Source organism: Cucumis melo, chromosome 1, assembly GCF_025177605.1.
Source record: "Cucumis melo cultivar AY chromosome 1, USDA_Cmelo_AY_1.0, whole genome shotgun sequence".
Classification (NCBI taxonomy): domain Eukaryota; kingdom Viridiplantae; phylum Streptophyta; class Magnoliopsida; order Cucurbitales; family Cucurbitaceae; genus Cucumis; species Cucumis melo.
In genome coordinates, this window is record NC_066857.1 from 34,779,830 (window position 1) to 34,796,978 (window position 17,149).

General features: G+C 30.5%; 2 protein-coding genes across 9 annotated transcripts; both read left to right on the forward strand.

The window, feature by feature from the left end:
- The first annotated feature begins 5,768 nt into the window (after window positions 1–5,768).
- Window positions 5,769–7,531, forward strand: LOC103499877 (non-specific lipid transfer protein GPI-anchored 14-like). The gene is made up of 3 exons (XM_008463008.3): window positions 5,769–6,422; window positions 7,000–7,131; window positions 7,290–7,531. Exons 1-3 carry the CDS (start codon window positions 6,077–6,079, stop codon window positions 7,388–7,390), a joined length of 579 nt encoding a protein of 192 aa, XP_008461230.1. The 5' UTR covers window positions 5,769–6,076; the 3' UTR covers window positions 7,391–7,531.
- A 1,798-nt stretch (window positions 7,532–9,329) lies between these two features.
- Window positions 9,330–16,852, forward strand: LOC103500028 (uncharacterized). 8 transcript variants are annotated; one of them, XM_051088472.1, is made up of 14 exons: window positions 9,330–9,956; window positions 10,603–10,695; window positions 10,894–11,081; window positions 11,764–11,833; window positions 12,672–12,868; window positions 13,137–13,212; window positions 13,305–13,388; window positions 13,463–13,542; window positions 13,881–14,007; window positions 14,773–14,832; window positions 14,938–14,988; window positions 15,076–15,234; window positions 15,975–16,107; window positions 16,188–16,852. In XM_051088472.1, the coding sequence occupies exons 3-14, from the start codon at window positions 10,924–10,926 to the stop codon at window positions 16,364–16,366; spliced, it is 1,374 nt and encodes a 457-aa protein (XP_050944429.1). In that variant the 5' UTR covers window positions 9,330–9,956; window positions 10,603–10,695; window positions 10,894–10,923; the 3' UTR covers window positions 16,367–16,852. The 8 variants fall into 8 exon arrangements, with proteins under 8 accessions (XP_050944429.1, XP_050944409.1, XP_050944414.1 ...); XM_051088452.1 differs by having other exon boundaries at window positions 9,349–9,992; XM_051088457.1 differs by having other exon boundaries at window positions 9,456–10,054.
- The last annotated feature ends 297 nt before the right edge of the window (window positions 16,853–17,149 follow it).

Consider the following 17,149-nt stretch of genomic DNA (forward strand, 5'->3'; position numbering starts at 1 on the left):
TTAGTATTATTGTTTCCTTTTACCTTAAAGAAAGAAAAATATTTGGATTTCTTAAAGAATCATTCAAGTTTGGTGGTTACAATTATTGAATATATACTCCAAGGAAGCAAATTCAAATAACACATAAAAATGAATGTAATTCAATAATTGCTCACTAGCATTTAATTTTATTATATTTTATTATTCAAAGAGTAATTCCTTTGAATTTGTGATACTTTATATTGATCGTAAAATTAAATTAAATTAAATTAAATTGCTATATGTATAACACCAAATTTTAAATTGACCGAAATGAACAAAAAATTCAACAAGATCGACCTTTTGTCACAAAGGGTTAGGTTGTAGACAAAAACAAATATTATTTCTCTATTAATATTTTCCCACACGATATGAATACAAACAAATTCTCCGCCTATAAATAAGAAGAATTCATCGATAAAAATAAAATTACTTTGTCGTTATTTTCCACTTTCTATATACGATCGATGAACTACGAATCTCAATTTAAGAAACTGCGTGATATTATTCCTAAAATTAATCAAAATTTTACATTTTGTTAAGCATAAAGTCCAAAGCAAAAGAGATAAAGGTAATTACAATGGCTAGCAATTTTTAGAATAATTATTAAGTATGTAGCAACATTTTAAAAAAATTGCAAATATAGCAAAATCTATCAATGATAGACTTCTATCGTCGATAAACTCAGTGATAAACCAACATTTGCTACATGGTCTATCAGTAATAGACTCATATTATTGATAGATTTTGACAGATTTTGCTATATTTACAAATTTTTTAAAATGTTGTTATCTACTTAATTATTTTAAATACAATTACTACATTTGCAAGATCTAAGTTCAATCACATCAATTATGAAAAAGATTTTATCCACCGTAAGGAAGAAAACAAAATAAGAAAGGCAAATTAAAAAAAAATAATAATTTTAAAAGTATAAAAAAGAAAAAAAAAAGTATAATAAAAATATAAAATTGAATGGTGGAGATTGGAGTGAGAAAGTAGAAACCAAGGAGAGGACGCCACGTACGACCGACCATGCATCAACCTAGGCAAACCCGTTATTAGATGTTCCTTTGGAAAAAAGTAATTACTAATTAAAGAGAAAAAAAGTCAGGAGAAAAAGAGAAAGAGAGATAGGAGGTGGAGAAAACGATGGCCACGTCATTTTATCACTTTGCTTTTTCTAAATTATGTACTCCAGTAGGGCACTGACATGTGTCATTTTCTAAAATAAATAAATGGTGTTGTAAAAACTAAAAAGTATGTTATAAATTAGTTAATTGTGATGAACATTCAATTTTTTAAAGTTACCTGTCTGTCAGTCAGATATTGGAGGTGACTGGAGGGTCGTTTTAAAATATTCTTATTACTATCATCTCTCATTTTTCATCGTAATATTATTTTATCCTAAAATAGTTACTAATTCAAACTTTTAGAAATAATTGTAAGTTCAGGGAAAGTATCTTTTCATTTCTTGATTTGGATTCCCATTTTAAAATATTTCACTTTCACTTTTCATCTTTTGTATTCTTTTTTTTTTTTTTTTTTGAATATTTTGTTTTCGATTTTTGAATTTGATTTTAATTCATTATCCAAGTTTTCTAAAAAAAATGCTTTTTTTTCTTTTTAATTTGAGTTTTGTTTTGTTTGGTTTATATATGTTTTTTTTTTACACTTAATTGATATTAATGTTGATGACAAAGTAAAATTTTTAAAAAATAATTTTAGTGGTGATAAAAATATTAAATAATTTAATTAAGAAAAACTGACTTTTTAGTTGAATAGGTGCTTTTGGTTCATGAGTTTTAAGAATTAACATTTTTAGTCCTAGGTTTATAACAACGTACGCATTTGGTCATCCGGTTTTGAAAATGTATCTTTTTAGTTATGAGTTTTAAAAAATAAGTTTACGAGGTTGTAAAAGTATTTAATGTTTGATTTTTTGAAAATGATTATATGATATTTAAAATTAAAAAAATAGTTTGAGAGAGGATATGATTTTTAGAAGTTGTTCATCTAATTTTTAAAATGAAAATATATATTTTGAAAACTAGATCAAATGAGTTTATTTTTATAAACCTGAGAATTAAAAATATCTATTATTAAAACTCAAGAACCAAACACACATATTCATCAAAACCTACTGACTAAATATATAGTTTTTCCTTTAATTAATTATAACTCTTTGGTACCGATCAAAGTTTGGGAGGTTCGTCGTTCAAACTGATTTGTTGAAGTGCATTATTCATCAATCTCGTGAATTTTCTTTTATAATTATTTTGACAAATTTATAAAATACTATCATATATAAACTTTTTTTTTTTAGGGAAATTTGAATCCAAGACCTCATGTCCACGAGTACAAAGAAGTGTCAGTTGAGCTAAGTTCATGTTGGCTATCATATATAAACTCATCATAGTTTAGGCTCAAAAAATAGACGATATTATCATTGTAGTAATGTCCATTGTTCTCATACTAAACGAATATGATTGACATAAAATTAAAAGTTGGTATAATTTTATTAACAAAAACACTTCTACACTTCTTCTCTCTTCTCTTCTCTTCTCTTCTCTTCCTTTCCTTTCTATTCTCTTCCATTCCATTCCATTCTGTCTATTAGATTAGACATTATAGCTTTATTTCCATACACTTTTTCATTTTTTTTTTAATGTAACGAAGATGACAATAATAGAACAATGGCTTCTGAAATGGAATCATCATGCATGTGTTGTGTTGTGTTGTGTTGTATGTAAACTCAACACACACACATATGACTCACTCATAAAGTTGCTTAAATTAATTCATTACTTTTATCAATTTAAAATACATAAATTTGAAAACCTTAATGCATAAGCATATCAGAATTATCCAACAAGAAAGGACAAAAAAGTATTAGAAAGAAGCTAAAATATCACAACTGATATTCATATATTACAAATAAAAGTAAAATATCTCATACAGTAAAGTCAATATATCATATTATAAACATTATGGTGTAACAGATTAAAAAAAAATGATGGTGAAAGGAATCTAAACCTTATGTATATATTATAAGAAAAAAAAAAGTAATAATTTATTTCTCTAATTTCTAAATCGGTATTGGTGTCAATTTAAATTCCCAACTTTAAAAATCCGTTGAAAAATATCATATGAGATTTATATTGTTGGACGGTTACATTTGAATCAAATATTTGAAATCTTTAATCGAATTGCCTTTGAAATCTTACATACCTATATAAAATTGGACAGTAAAGAAGGTATAATTTGATACATCAAATCTCATGATTTAGTTTGATGTATTATTTATTTGTTTTATTTTTACAAAATTTAGAGTTTAAATTCATATCGGATAACTCAAAGCAAGCTCGAAAGTTGATATTTTTTCTTTCCTTTTTTTTTTTATGAACAATTTAGAATTCATACATATTTTTCTTAATATCTTGTTTATACATGTCTAGGTAGATTTAATATACTATTTATTTCTGCAAAAAAGTCAACAATTTTTTTAGTATAAAAGCAGTTGGTAAATGTTACTATAATTTAATGAAATTCTTCCAAATGTAAGTGACTTTTTATGCTAAATTTTGAATAGGAAAAGTGACCAAACTTCAATGTGGCAACATCAATAAACTGAGTTTGGAGGATAAAATTACCCAGAAGTTTAAGAACCATACAACCGTTATGATATAGGAACATAATACAATGGTTTAGAAAGTCTAACGATTAGTTAAATCAGAATTGCTAACGAAGAATCAACTCACTTTTTGTGTAAAATGTTATCGCTTATGTATGGAGCGACTTTTTAATTCGTTCTTCTCTAGGACTTCACCTTCAATCTTTCGTTAAAAATCATCCCAATCGTTGTAAAATGCTCATTTGTCTCTTTTAAATTATATCTCTATCAAAAGTTCGTGGTTCGAATCTTTTGAGTTCACAACAGTCTAATGGACTATGTAATATCTTATATTGGGCTGTCTAGAATATCAATATGGGCCTTGCCTTGTTTGTGAATTGGGCCTAAGAGAGGAAGATGTCATTTGTATTTATGTTAATGTAAATGTAGATATGTGTTTCAAAAGCATACATACGTCCCTAGAATGGTTAGAGCATATATTCTCAAACAAGGAAAGTCGATACTACTACCTACCTCTATCGTTTATCATAGAGAAGTTGTTACGAATAATATGGAGTTCCGTTTTTATTCTGAACATGATATGCAATCTAATCTAATGTCGTATTAAATGTTCATTCGAAAAGTATTATTGTTATAGTATTAAATTTTCATCGATATGTCAATCTTTTTATCAATATTTTCACATATATGTTGGACTAACATCAACACCACGAGAGAATTAATATTTGAATTATACCGAACAAAATCCATAACGTATATAAATTTAAAACAAATGTAATCAAACGTACATAACGTGTTATAAGCTCGTGCTTAGCTCATTTTTTAAATTATGTTGACATGGATACTTCAAACATCAAGAACTAAAGTTCTACTGTTCATAATTTCCCATCCCATAATGTTGATTTGTTGTTGAAGCTGAAGAATAAAAGTTGTATATGTCACTATTACGTATATCACATCTAGAAATTGGAATTCATTTCGTCATGGAAAAGCCATTTGGTCATAAATGCTGTAGTGGGTTTGGTGAAAGATTCCCACCACTATCCCTCCATTCCTCTTTTCATGACACCTGTCCATTGAATTAAAAAACGTCATTTTCTTATTACATAATTATAATTCCATCACTTTTTCTTTTTCTTCTTTTTTTCAAATCACTCATTTTTATTACATCCTAAGAACAACATTTGAATTTCAAAAAGTCAAAACCCCTATTATTATTATTATTATTATTATTATTATTATATAACAAATATAAATTTAGGGTATATACTAGATAAGACTTTGAATTGTCACACACTCACATATATATAATTGATAAAATTATTTTAAATTATTGATAGTTTTTATTTAACGCTAAAAATATTATAAGATATTATTTATTTAACCATGTAATATTGTCGTCAATCCAACTTTTGTGATAATAAATCAATACAATAACTTTAGTTGACGGTAGAAGATACATTCGTTTAAAGATGACGTATGAGATATGTTTATACTAAAATTGTGACGTTATTAATATTTTTACAAAAATGACAAATATTTGTTGACGATAATTTAAAAATGTATGTGTGTGAAGGAAAAAAAAAGTATAATAGTAATTATTAATTAACAAAAATACGACGTGATTAAGTGTAACTTCGATTTAATATATATATATATATATATATATATATATATATATATATATATATATATATATATATATATATAAATGTTTAAAGAATTTGTAAATAAAGTAGTTGGAGTTGAGATATATACAAAATTGTTTGTAGAATAATCAAAAGGAAAGGGAAAATATGAAAATATGTTTTTGGAAATGTTTATAATTTATATCAGTGGAGTGGTATGAAAGCACAACAAAATTTGTCAATGCAATGATAACTTCTTTAGTGCAACCACCACCCATAGGATTGTTTTTTCTTTTAAAAAAACAACAATATAAAGTTAATTACTTTTTTAGGGAAAGGAATCTAAAATAAGATGTAGGTTTCAAACTAATGTTGGATAAATATGATAATCAAGCATAAATCAAATTTAAAATACACAAAACCCTATAATTATGTGAGGTTGGTTGTTTAAGTAAATGAAAATTGATTTTCTACTTGTGTCAGCATCCTACAAAGAAGTTACTAAATTACGTCTAAAACTAGTTTGAATATTCGTACTTAGCAAAGCCAATCGATACTCAATCCTTGTTTATAGATGCATGCTAGTCAATGCATTACACGTTTTAGAATTATTCTAAAGACAAATTTTCTATTTTTGTTAACAATTTTTTTTGTATGAATAATAAAAAAGAATTAAAAATTAGAAAAAGAAAAATAATTCCTACTACACCATTATTTCCACACATAAAAGGAAGTGGAAACCCCTAAAGTTTTCTCTTCATCTTGGCCTTCTTCTACTTTTCACCAATTAACCAAAATGGAGGGTTTTCGTTTGTGTTTCAAATGGTTTTTGTTAATGCTGCTGCTAAGGTCACCGTCGTCGGTGAGGTTTGTAGGTGGAGATGATAAGAAAGACAAAGAGGAATGCACACCGCAATTGGCTGGGATGGCCACATGTCTGCCCTACGTGAGCGGTGATGCAAAGACTCCGACGCCCGACTGTTGCAGTGGACTAAAGGAAGTGCTTAAGAACAACAAGAAGTGCTTATGTGTTATAGTTAAAGATCGGAATGACCCTGACTTAGGGCTTCAAATAAATGTCACATTGGCCTTAGGCTTGCCTGATATTTGCCATGCCACTGCCAATGTCTCCAATTGTCCAGGTAAATTCACCCCATCAAAATTACTTCATTCCATACATGTTTTAGTCCTTCGTGTTAGAGTATATTCAAGATGCTGTGAATTAAGCTGTTTAGTTTGGTTAATATGTTATGAAATTGTTGTTTCTTTAGTCGTGAGACCGTCAATTTCTTTGAGTAATTAGAGGAGTAGAGTTTACATATGAATCAAACATGCTTTATTAGAGTTCGACCTCTTTCTAGCAAAGGTCGGGTGAAGGTTTATATTGGTTGATAAACATGAATAAGTTTCGACAATATATAATATGCTTAGTATGTATATAGAAAACCAGAAATTTGGAGGAATTGGGAAACTATTTGGTTCGTTATATGAAACTTATGGTTTTGTTTATAATCATCTCGATTTAGTCAGTCTCAGTGTTATTCACCCTTCATCATCATACAAAAATATAAATGAAAAAACATGAAAAGAAGTAAGAACTGAAGACAAATCAAATTTCAGAGATTCAATCAAAAGTAAAAGTGATTTTTAACACATACATGTACATTCCATTTTTAAAATCTATATTCTAATATGTATTTGTTTGTTTTGTTGATGTAGCTCTATTGAACTTGCCATCAAATTCAAGTGAGGCACAAGTGTTTTATCAATTGGGGAAAGGAAAAAGCTCCTCTGCTTTAGCACCTGCTCCCATTATAAGCCCTTCTTCTCCAGCTACCATTAGTTCCACAGGTAAATGTGGCTCTAAACCCTTTTTTCTTCTTCTTTTTCTTTTTCTTTTTCTTTTTCTTTTTTAATAATAGATTTAAAATTATTATTAATATTATCATTATTATTTAGAAAATAAATTTCATATGTTTTTTTTTTTTTGTTCTTCATGAAAATTGTAGTTGGAGGGGGAAGTACTAAAAGTGGAGGTTACAAGATAGGGAAGAAATGGGTACCATCGGAGATTTTGGTTGTTGTTGTTGCTCTATTGCTTTTGCTTTAGTTGGATTATATTATTCATATCATGTGTACAAAAAGGCACACGATTTCAGCATATTCATGCTTTTATATATCTATCATATATCTAAGTCGATGTTCTAATTCGACTTTGAGTATTGATATATGTTATCTTAATTTAATTTTATGGTTTTTTTTTTTTTTGTAATTTACTGAATTCAACAAAATATGTGTTAAACTGACCATTTAAATTATGTTTCTCAAATTGTTTTTATATTTGCATCTTTACCACAAATTGATCGCATGAAATTCACTCTCTCTTTAGTTTAAGATTTTAATTATCGAAAAACAAAGACGACTTAAAAGACTGTCTCAATATATATATATATATATATATATATATTTGTCTTTTTCTTATATATATTTTATGTTGTATTCCTTTTCTTTTTGTGTTTTTCTTTCGGTTTAACAATAACATGAAGATGGAAATTAGAATTTATCGATATCTATATTATATATATAATGGTTTATAGAGAGAAGTTTTTTTTTTTTTTTTTTTTTTTTTTTTTTTTTTTTTTTTTAATTTTGCCATTTTATTTTAGTAATTCTAACTATAACATTAGAGGTGATTTTGTTGATTTTAAAATTTGTTAAATAAAAATGTAAAGCTAACGTAAACGACTAATATCTAAATATTAATTACTTTTAAAACAAATTACCACCGAATACATTAATTAGATGTTAATTACAATTTACTTTTTTTAATTCCAAAAACCTTTTTGCTTTCAAGATTTTCATTCATTCTCTTTAGAAAATGATTTCCATTCATTTTTTTATCGTTACAAAACCATCATCTAACTACGCTAATTAGGCAGTCTAATAATAAATAAAGAAATTTTTGCATCTAAGAGCTCTTCTCATTCTACAAATTTAATTCACTATATAAAACACGTTATGCCAATTGAAAAATATCATTCTCTCGAGCCTGCAAACAACGATATAGAAACATGAGAATGTCTGAGGCCACGCCATCGGAGCATTAAGTCGTGTACAAGCCAATCTATTGAGACAAAATCCAAAATAGAGGAATGAGGCACAAAAAGTCACTAGCTAGCAAGATTAATAAAGATTTTCGTATTTTCGTATTGTTGATTAAGATAAATACACAAAATAGTCATTAGAGTAATATCAAGAATAACTTATTTAAAATTTTCTATTAGACAAATTGTCAGCAAAAGATTTTTGTCATGGCGATGCCAATTAATTACTACTCATATGGTAATTGCATTTTGAACATTTGTAGCGGTTTGATTTAAAAATTGTGTTTTGCTCTTGTTTTATTACGTGAAAATAAAGGGATGATTCTCAGATTTATTTTTATTGTATTTCATAATCATGGGTTATCTTTAAAAAGAAAAAGATAATTAATAACTTATGGTTATTAGTATAAAAAATATTACACACCCATACTTTCAACAAACTTATTTGTGTAGAAAATTTTGTACTATATGAAAAATATTGTAGAAAATATATTTTGTGAAAAAAAATATTTTAATAATAACATAATGAAAAGTATAATATTATTTTAAAAAAAATTATAAATATAGCAAAATGTACGAGCTTCTCCTTAATCTAATTTCAACTAATAAATGCTTCAACAAATTTAGATAGTAATATATTTTTTATATTTGAAACGTTTTCAAATAGAATATAATAAACTAAGATATCATTGAAATTCATGTCTATTAATTTTAAAATTTATAGTAAAAGATGGTAATAAAATTTATTAAAATTAGGATATTTTAAAAAAGAATATCTTATTTCGTACCATAAAAAAAACATCAAAATCTATTTATTCGTAGAGATATATATTAAAATATGATGAGAGCATGGTCAATCAAATGTCTTGTCTAAATTTGTATTCTTTTAGAAAATTTAAAGAAGACTAATGTCGTCTTTGCCTAATAATAAAATATGACTTTTGGGTTCCAATTCCAAAGATTCCGCCGTCCCCTCTTGAATACTGAATACAATCAAACAGATTAATCCCAAACTTTTCAGACTCTTTGGATATAAATTACTCACCGCTAAATCGAGTGGCAAAATGAAGATCATAATCATGAACGTCCCACGATCCACACTCCAAATTCCAAATCAATGCCTTTCGTAATGAATCAATTTAACATTTGTCCGTTTCCGATTAACATCACATCATCAGAGCACTTCCACACGTCTCGGCAATGGCGGCGGCGGCAACAACCTTAATGACGCTATGATCCCTTTCTTTTTTTGTGGTTTTGATCAACTCTTTCCCATTGGATATTTTAGTATTTCCATGGCCACGTTCTCGATGGATCAGAATCAGAGTATGGCTTATCGTCATTCTGTGGCGGTGCACGCATAACAATGAATGTAACAGGACATAAAATAGAGAAGGTGAAGAAAGAGAATCAGACGAGGCGATGTTTGATGAAAAATTCGAGGCTGATACTTGTTTACACTAGATATTCTATATCCACTCATCCAAATTTTCAAACTGGGCCTTGACGTGGGATGTATGTGCTTTTCCTTTGACTATAATACACAGAAGGAGGCTTCAGCTAGGAGCTAGGGTTGGCTTTCAAGAGCGTTTATACCTTGCTTCTTCTGTATGCTTCGTTTATGACTGCATTTTCATCCATTTTGGAAAAGCTTATTCTGGCTTCTGTATGTGCGTTTAATTTCCATTTCTGTTAGAAATTTCTTTGTGGCGTTTGGCGGGGTGGAAACGACTATAATAGGAAAGTTTTGGTATAAGCTTATTTTGATTGGGTTTCGCTGTCTTTTTTGCTCGTTCAATACATGAAATTGATTGGTATTGGTATTGGTATTGTAAATACTGAAATTGTTTGTTTTAATGTCACTTGATTGCTAATAATTTGAATTTGACTTCGTTTGCTGGTTTCGTCGTTAAGTTAGGAACTCTCCTTTATTTCTTCTATCTGTCTTTCCCTTTCGGGTCGATGCGATCGGGTTTGATTTTTAGGAGCTAAGATTGCTATATTGTTTAATGGTTATATTTGTAGGACAGCAGAAAATGATCTTCTGGGTTATCCTAAGAAAATTCGTTGTGTCGTAAATAAATCACAGTTGATCTTCTCCCTTACTTTACTCATACAATTTTTTTTTTCTGGGTGTTTAATCGAAACTCTTGTCGTGATTACGTTCTATTTATTATTTCAAGGTGTAATTTGTGACTATTTATTTCTTTTGTATCAGGTGTCATAGGCTGAAGGAAGGGGACATATGAAAAAGAAAAGGAAGTAAAAGAGAAGAATACATTTTGGGGACGGCTCCTGTGGACTATACCAGGTTTGATGATCTTGAATTCCACTTAAATTTTGAGTTACATTAACAGTAAAGCTCTTAACAAGTCAATTTGACGATCAATTTAAAGATATAGTTCGAACAACTTTGGTTGCAAATTCTTAGAAAGGCTCTTTCAGCTAGTTAATTGAGAATTGGATCCTTAAGTCTAGTTTACCGACGCTCTCGATTCTTTCTTTTCAGGAAACCAAGTTTGTTAGTGCCATTAGCACAATGAGTAATGATGATGAAAGCTCTCTGTCACATACTCAACCCATTGGAAGATGGTCGATATTCTGTTTTGGCTTGGGGCATATGCTCAATGACATTACTGCTGCCTGCTGGTTTACTTATCTGCTACTTTTCTTGACCGATATTGGATTATCTCCAGGGTATTTATCTCGTAACAAGAACTTGATTTTATTTGCTCACTGATACAGCTATTTTCTACTTTCTAGCTTTGTATTCCACGTATACTATTGGAAACAAAGTTTAAATTCCCTATTGTTCTTGTATCTCTCTCATCTGCGGTCAAGCATTCTCTTGGCAAACATTTAGAATAGAAGTTGTGGGTACTTTTGATTAGATTCTTAATATTTGCATGGAGTTCAAATTAAAATTGAGTTCACCATGCGGTACGACTGTCCCATGCGTTAACTATTCATGGAAAATATTGGTTGTTTATTGGATCTTATGCAGGATTTAAATTATAATATAGTGGAACTATGCAGGAATGGAACGACAAGCTTATGTTAATATAATAAATTCTAGATTTTAAGGTCGCTTGCATAATACAACCATCTGTGTACATTTTCTTGACATAGGAATGCAGTGATTGAATTTTTGCAATGTTGGTAAATTTGGCTGGAAAGATGGCCACACTCATCAGCCTTGCTTTGGCTGCTGACCCACTTTCAGGATTAAGAATTTCTAAAAATTAGCAACAGCACTTTAGATTCAATTTTACTCGTTTTTAATTTTTTCATTATGGAGTTAACTTGGAATTTTTATTATTCCATCACATTAAGGATTTCTCTTGCTTATTGTGAATTTATCATATCATAAAATTTTTAGGAATGCTGCTACTGTTATGCTTTCGGGTCAAGTAGCAGATGGAGTAACGACAATTTTTGCTGGTGAACTGGTATGTAACTTATAACATATTATATGTGTACAATTGGTTGCTGCATCATTCAAAACTTGAGAGACATCTATGTTCCATTTCTTACATGGGTTTCCATTTCTGACGTTCCATTTTTTTTTTCAAATGTGCTTAACGTGGAGGATTGAGATTGTAGATTGTTGCAGCTACAATATGGATAAACATTTATTAGTTATTCTGAATGACTGTTACATCTTGTCTTCCCTTAAAAATTACATTTTCGGGTAAATTACATGGTCCTAATTTTATGTTTAGTGTCTATTTGATCGAACAAAAAAATTTAGCCCATGTGGTTTGAAAAGTAATTCTAAATGGTACCTAGGGCAGTTGACCTATCGAAAACTAATTGCTACATCATCTAAGAAAGTTCTTTGCCATCTCACTTCATAATGGTGTACATTAGCAAAGTTCCATCACCAATTAACAGCTGTTTCGTTTTTTTTGTTATTAACTAACGGTCAACTAATCCTAGGGACCATTTAGAACTAGTTTTTGATCTTCAAGGACTAAACTGTTGCTTTTAGAACATTATTTATCAAAATAGACATTGAACCTAAACCTCATGGCTCAAAACTATAATTTACCCTTTATTTTTTATTGGTTCCCTCTACTGCATGTCTTTCATTTGGCTTCTAGGCTCTTTTATTTCAAATATTCAAGTTTTGAATATATTGAGGATGATCATCGTTTTTCTATTGAGCTATTTCTGCTTTTTTACTACTCTGAATCTTTCATTTATTACTATGTAAACCAAGTCAACTGTTTTGTCCTTTTATTACACATAGCTTTAATAATTTTAATTTCCTTATTTATATGATAGATAGACCGGTTTGGACATCTCAAAATATGGCATGGTGCTGGATCTGTGTTGGTGGCAGTTTCATTTTCTTCTGTTTTTGGTGGTTGCCTACCCTGCATATTCTATTCCAGAAGTTCGTCGACATTGCAAACTGTAGGCTACAGCTTCTTTGCGGCAATCTTTAATGTTGGTTGGGCTGCCACTCAGGTTTCACATATGTATGACCCTTCTTGATCTGACATTTTCAAATGTAACACTTTTACTAAGAAAAATGGTGGAGAACACTAGACATCATAGTTGATCATCTTTATTTTCTTGAGTTTATTACATCCTCTGCCTTCAGAAATACTGTCGGCTGTTCTTAAATATGAAGCTCAATCTTGATGTGGTCTTGATCACAATTCACTTAGAAAGGTCTTGGTTCTTTCAATCTAGAAGATTTAAAATGAAAATAAATCTCTCAGTTCTGGCATTGGTTGTACGCAGGTCTATGGTTAATTGTATTACATTGAACTCAACTAGTAGAGTGGCATTGGCTAGCTGCCGCAATGCTTTTAATATGGTAAGATCCTAACTTCTTATCGTTTTGATGTATCTTGTGCACTTCATTGTTTGAGTTTACTTTAGATGTTGAACTGAATTCTTCTTTTGTAGGTTGCAAATCTTAGTCTGTATGCAGTGGCTTTGTTAGTGTTCAGTATCACGAAGGCAAAATCACATGCAGATATTGAATATCAGGTACTGCAATTTTGCAAGGTTGTTATCTTGATCGAACTTTTTTTCAAATTTTTGACGTTCTTTCATTCATGCAGTATCGAGTGATAGCATATATTTCAATTTTCATTGGGTGCTGCTTTGTGGTCATATTTCTAGTGGGGACAAAGGAGCCAAGGTATGCTAAAGAGCTTAATTGATTTTTTTATTTTTCTCTCCACAATCTGTTCCTGCCTATGTCCATCTAACATTGCTGTTGTCGCGAGGAACCTGCCTTTATTTCTGTTGACCTATATTTTTCGTTTTACTTTTTCATGATGAGATGAATTGATTACGTAACTTTGCTGGTCAGAAAAAGAGGTGGTAATCTAACTATTTACTAGTTGTTGACATTGTACTTTAGGTGAACATTTGGTTGAAATAGTCACTTTGTTTACTGAGACTTCCAACTTTACTTATATGTTGAAAATAATTTTAGTTGACTAAATAACCTGTTGATGCTTGGTGTACATGTAGTTTGAAGGTTGCTGTACAGGGAAATCGGGGTACAAGGATCTCATGGTCATATTGGTTCAAGAAAGTCTTATATTATCAAGTTGCTCTTGCTTATGTACTTACAAGACTGATAGTCAATGTTTCGCAGGTGAGAAGACTATATTTATTCCTTTTCAGTCCTCATATTTTTGGATGAGCAAAAGAGGGAAAAAAATTAGGCTTGGTTCATAAATATATATAATGCACTTTGGTTATGTCGAATCTTTATGGTTGCTGTTGGTATTTGTATTGCTTCCATTTCCTATCTCGGGAGATATCAAATTTTGTAAACTCAGGGAATGCTTGGTGAATGAAAAACTTATAAATTTAATAATCAGCATTCAATTTGAACTCGATTGTTTGTTTTCCTTCCTACTCCATTGTTGTGTTTTTCCCATACTTGATGAGTTGAAGGTTAGATAAGTATATGCACATTAACTTGGCTGAAATCTTAATGAGGTGGAGGGAAAGTAGAACTAGAACATATTTTGAACTTACTTAAGAATTGTTGGCAAGGTTAAACTAGTGGAAAAAAATTCAACATGGCACTCAAATAGAAGCTTTATATTAATATTCACTCCTATTATATTCAACCAAAAGTGCCAAAGTAAATAGATCGAATCATATTGGATATATGAAGCAACTGTTCCTTGAAGGCCTCCAGTTTAAAAGTTTTTACTAGGTCTGGTGATTTTGCCCCAGAAATTTTATATTCACTGTGTTCAAAATGGGATTTCAGCTTGACTCAAATTTACTTTTTAGTAGCTGCCATTTCAATTTTAATTTTTATTTAGAAATATGTACTTTTATGTTCATTGTTCTGGGATTTGACTACTAATTGCATATTTTAACTATATTCTTTTTCATTGATCAGGCATTTCTGGCATATTATGTTATTAACGATTTGCATATGGCACAGTCGGCCACAGCTTTGGTACACCATAACCTTCATGCCATCAAATTTCTTCTTAATAGTCTTGTACTTATAGTCTTGTACTTTCAATGTGAAATATGATACATTTTTTTTGTTGATTGTTAGGTTCCTGCAATAATCTATGTCTTCAGCTTCATCATATCTGTGGTTCTCCAGGTCCCCTTTAGATACTAAGCCTAAATTATCGAATAAAGATTAGTTCCAGGTTCTATATCATCTTGATCATTTAAGTTCGTATTTTAGGAGGTTGTTTGGACCGGCCAACGCCTGAAGATATATTATTCTGCTGGAGGCATTATTTGGATGTTTTGTGGTGCAGCGATACTCATTTTACCTTCAAGCTTGAGTGCTTTTATGTACGTCATGTCCACGTTTATTGGCATAGCAAATGCTTTAATGATGGTATGTCCAAGTTAAGATCCCTTGTTATGCATATCATTTATTGCGGGAGTCTCTTTGATCCTTGCGATGTATAAATAGGATTTTTCATACGGGGAACAATTAATTTTATTGAGGATCCATAATGGATGTTAAAGCACTTGTTCATGCATGCACACACACAAACACACATATTTATTAAAATTCTTAACTAGTCAAAAGTAGGGTAGTTATATGAGTTCTTTCAATGGCCTGCCCTTCTAATGGTTTCTTAGGAAGGATTGCTGGGAAGTTTATGAAATACCGTCGGAGATGAATGAAGCATGTAATTTGAATTTGATTGGGAATGCAACAGTCCTCCCATGTCACTGCTTGACTGCACCGTGGGACAAGTATTGTTTTGGAGACGGAATAATGACAACATAGTCAATTAGTAATTTGAGGTAGACTCGTCATAAGGCAGAGTGACCATTGGGAAAGGGAAAGTACTCTGAAGAGTTTGAAGTTGGAAGGATGGGCAAGAGTTCTCAAAATTTTCTTGGTCGTCACTTTGTAATTTTTTCTAGTTTTCTTGTGTTAATATGATTATCAGTTCGTCTCCTATCAAGATCGTTTCTTAGAATCTGTTCTTTTAAGTGGGTCATTGTAAATATTGATGTGGACAGAAATATGTTTAAGATTTTATGGGGAAAAAAGAAGATCGTGCACAAATAGTATTTTCGCAACCTGTCAATGATAAATTATTTTTAAATTTTACATGACAGGTGACTGGAGTGAGTATGCAAAGTGTTCTAGTTGGAACGGATCTGAATGGTTGTGCATTTGTGTGTGGTTCATTAAGCTTCCTCGACAAAATCTCATGTGGGCTTGCGCTATATTTTCTGGAGTCATTTCAGAGTGAGTTTTTCTTTGCACAAACTTTGAACTCAAAATTTTTACGTGGAACTACGCAACTTAATATTCCTTCCCATGTGTAGGTAGCACTGCGTTACATGTTTCCGAAAACACTCCTCTCAATGCCACCTATATTTCGGTTACAAGATATGGTCTAGGACTTGTGCCCGCAGTTTGTGCATTTCTTGGAGTAGCAGTTACAATCAGCATGAACCTTGGTGCCCCTTACGCCAAGTACTTGACAGAATCTCTACTGGAATAACGGTAGAAACGTTGGCCCCCAAGCGGAAAATCTGTATATAGACCTATTCCAATTCACTATTGCCGACATTGATTTCACATCCAAAGAAAAACAAAATAGTATCTCTGCAAAGGAACTACGTACATGACAGAAGATCAAGTTGACAAAACTAATCGATGAAATTCATCGTCAAAGCGATTTCTATACTGATATATAGCACAGGTATCAAACTATCATTTGCTCAAAGAATTACTCATCCAGTTAGTTTCAGTTGCTCGCTGAAAATGGATGGATTATTATCTGCTCGTCCCCAAGGAATTCTAAGATTAGCTTTGATTCTTGTTACTGACTGCTTGGTTTACTTTTTGCTGCCTCTAGTTGTAGAATGTTCATTTCAAGGCAACAATTTCATAAACTATTCTTAAGCCAATCTCGGTTGGTTTGTATACTAGAACACCCATGTGGGATTTCGATCTTCTCTATATATTTTTTAATTTGCTTTGTTCCTTTTTCTACGTACTTTACATTGGTAATATTGATTTGATGATCTAATGGGAAAAACTTTGGTAAAGTCCGTGTCTTGTCTAATCTACAAGTGGGGTCTGTGAGAATGGAATTTGGTTGTCTTATAATAGCCAAGGAGAAAGGTTTCAGTAGTTGAAATTCACTTCAAAAGATTTGTTGATGCAGTTTTCAGCCAACTCACTGATCTCTTTCAGATTGACATCTACCTTATTATTCAATCAGGTTGTTTAGTCATTGTCAGCTTTATTCGAAAGATATTCCCATATAGACCTTATCATG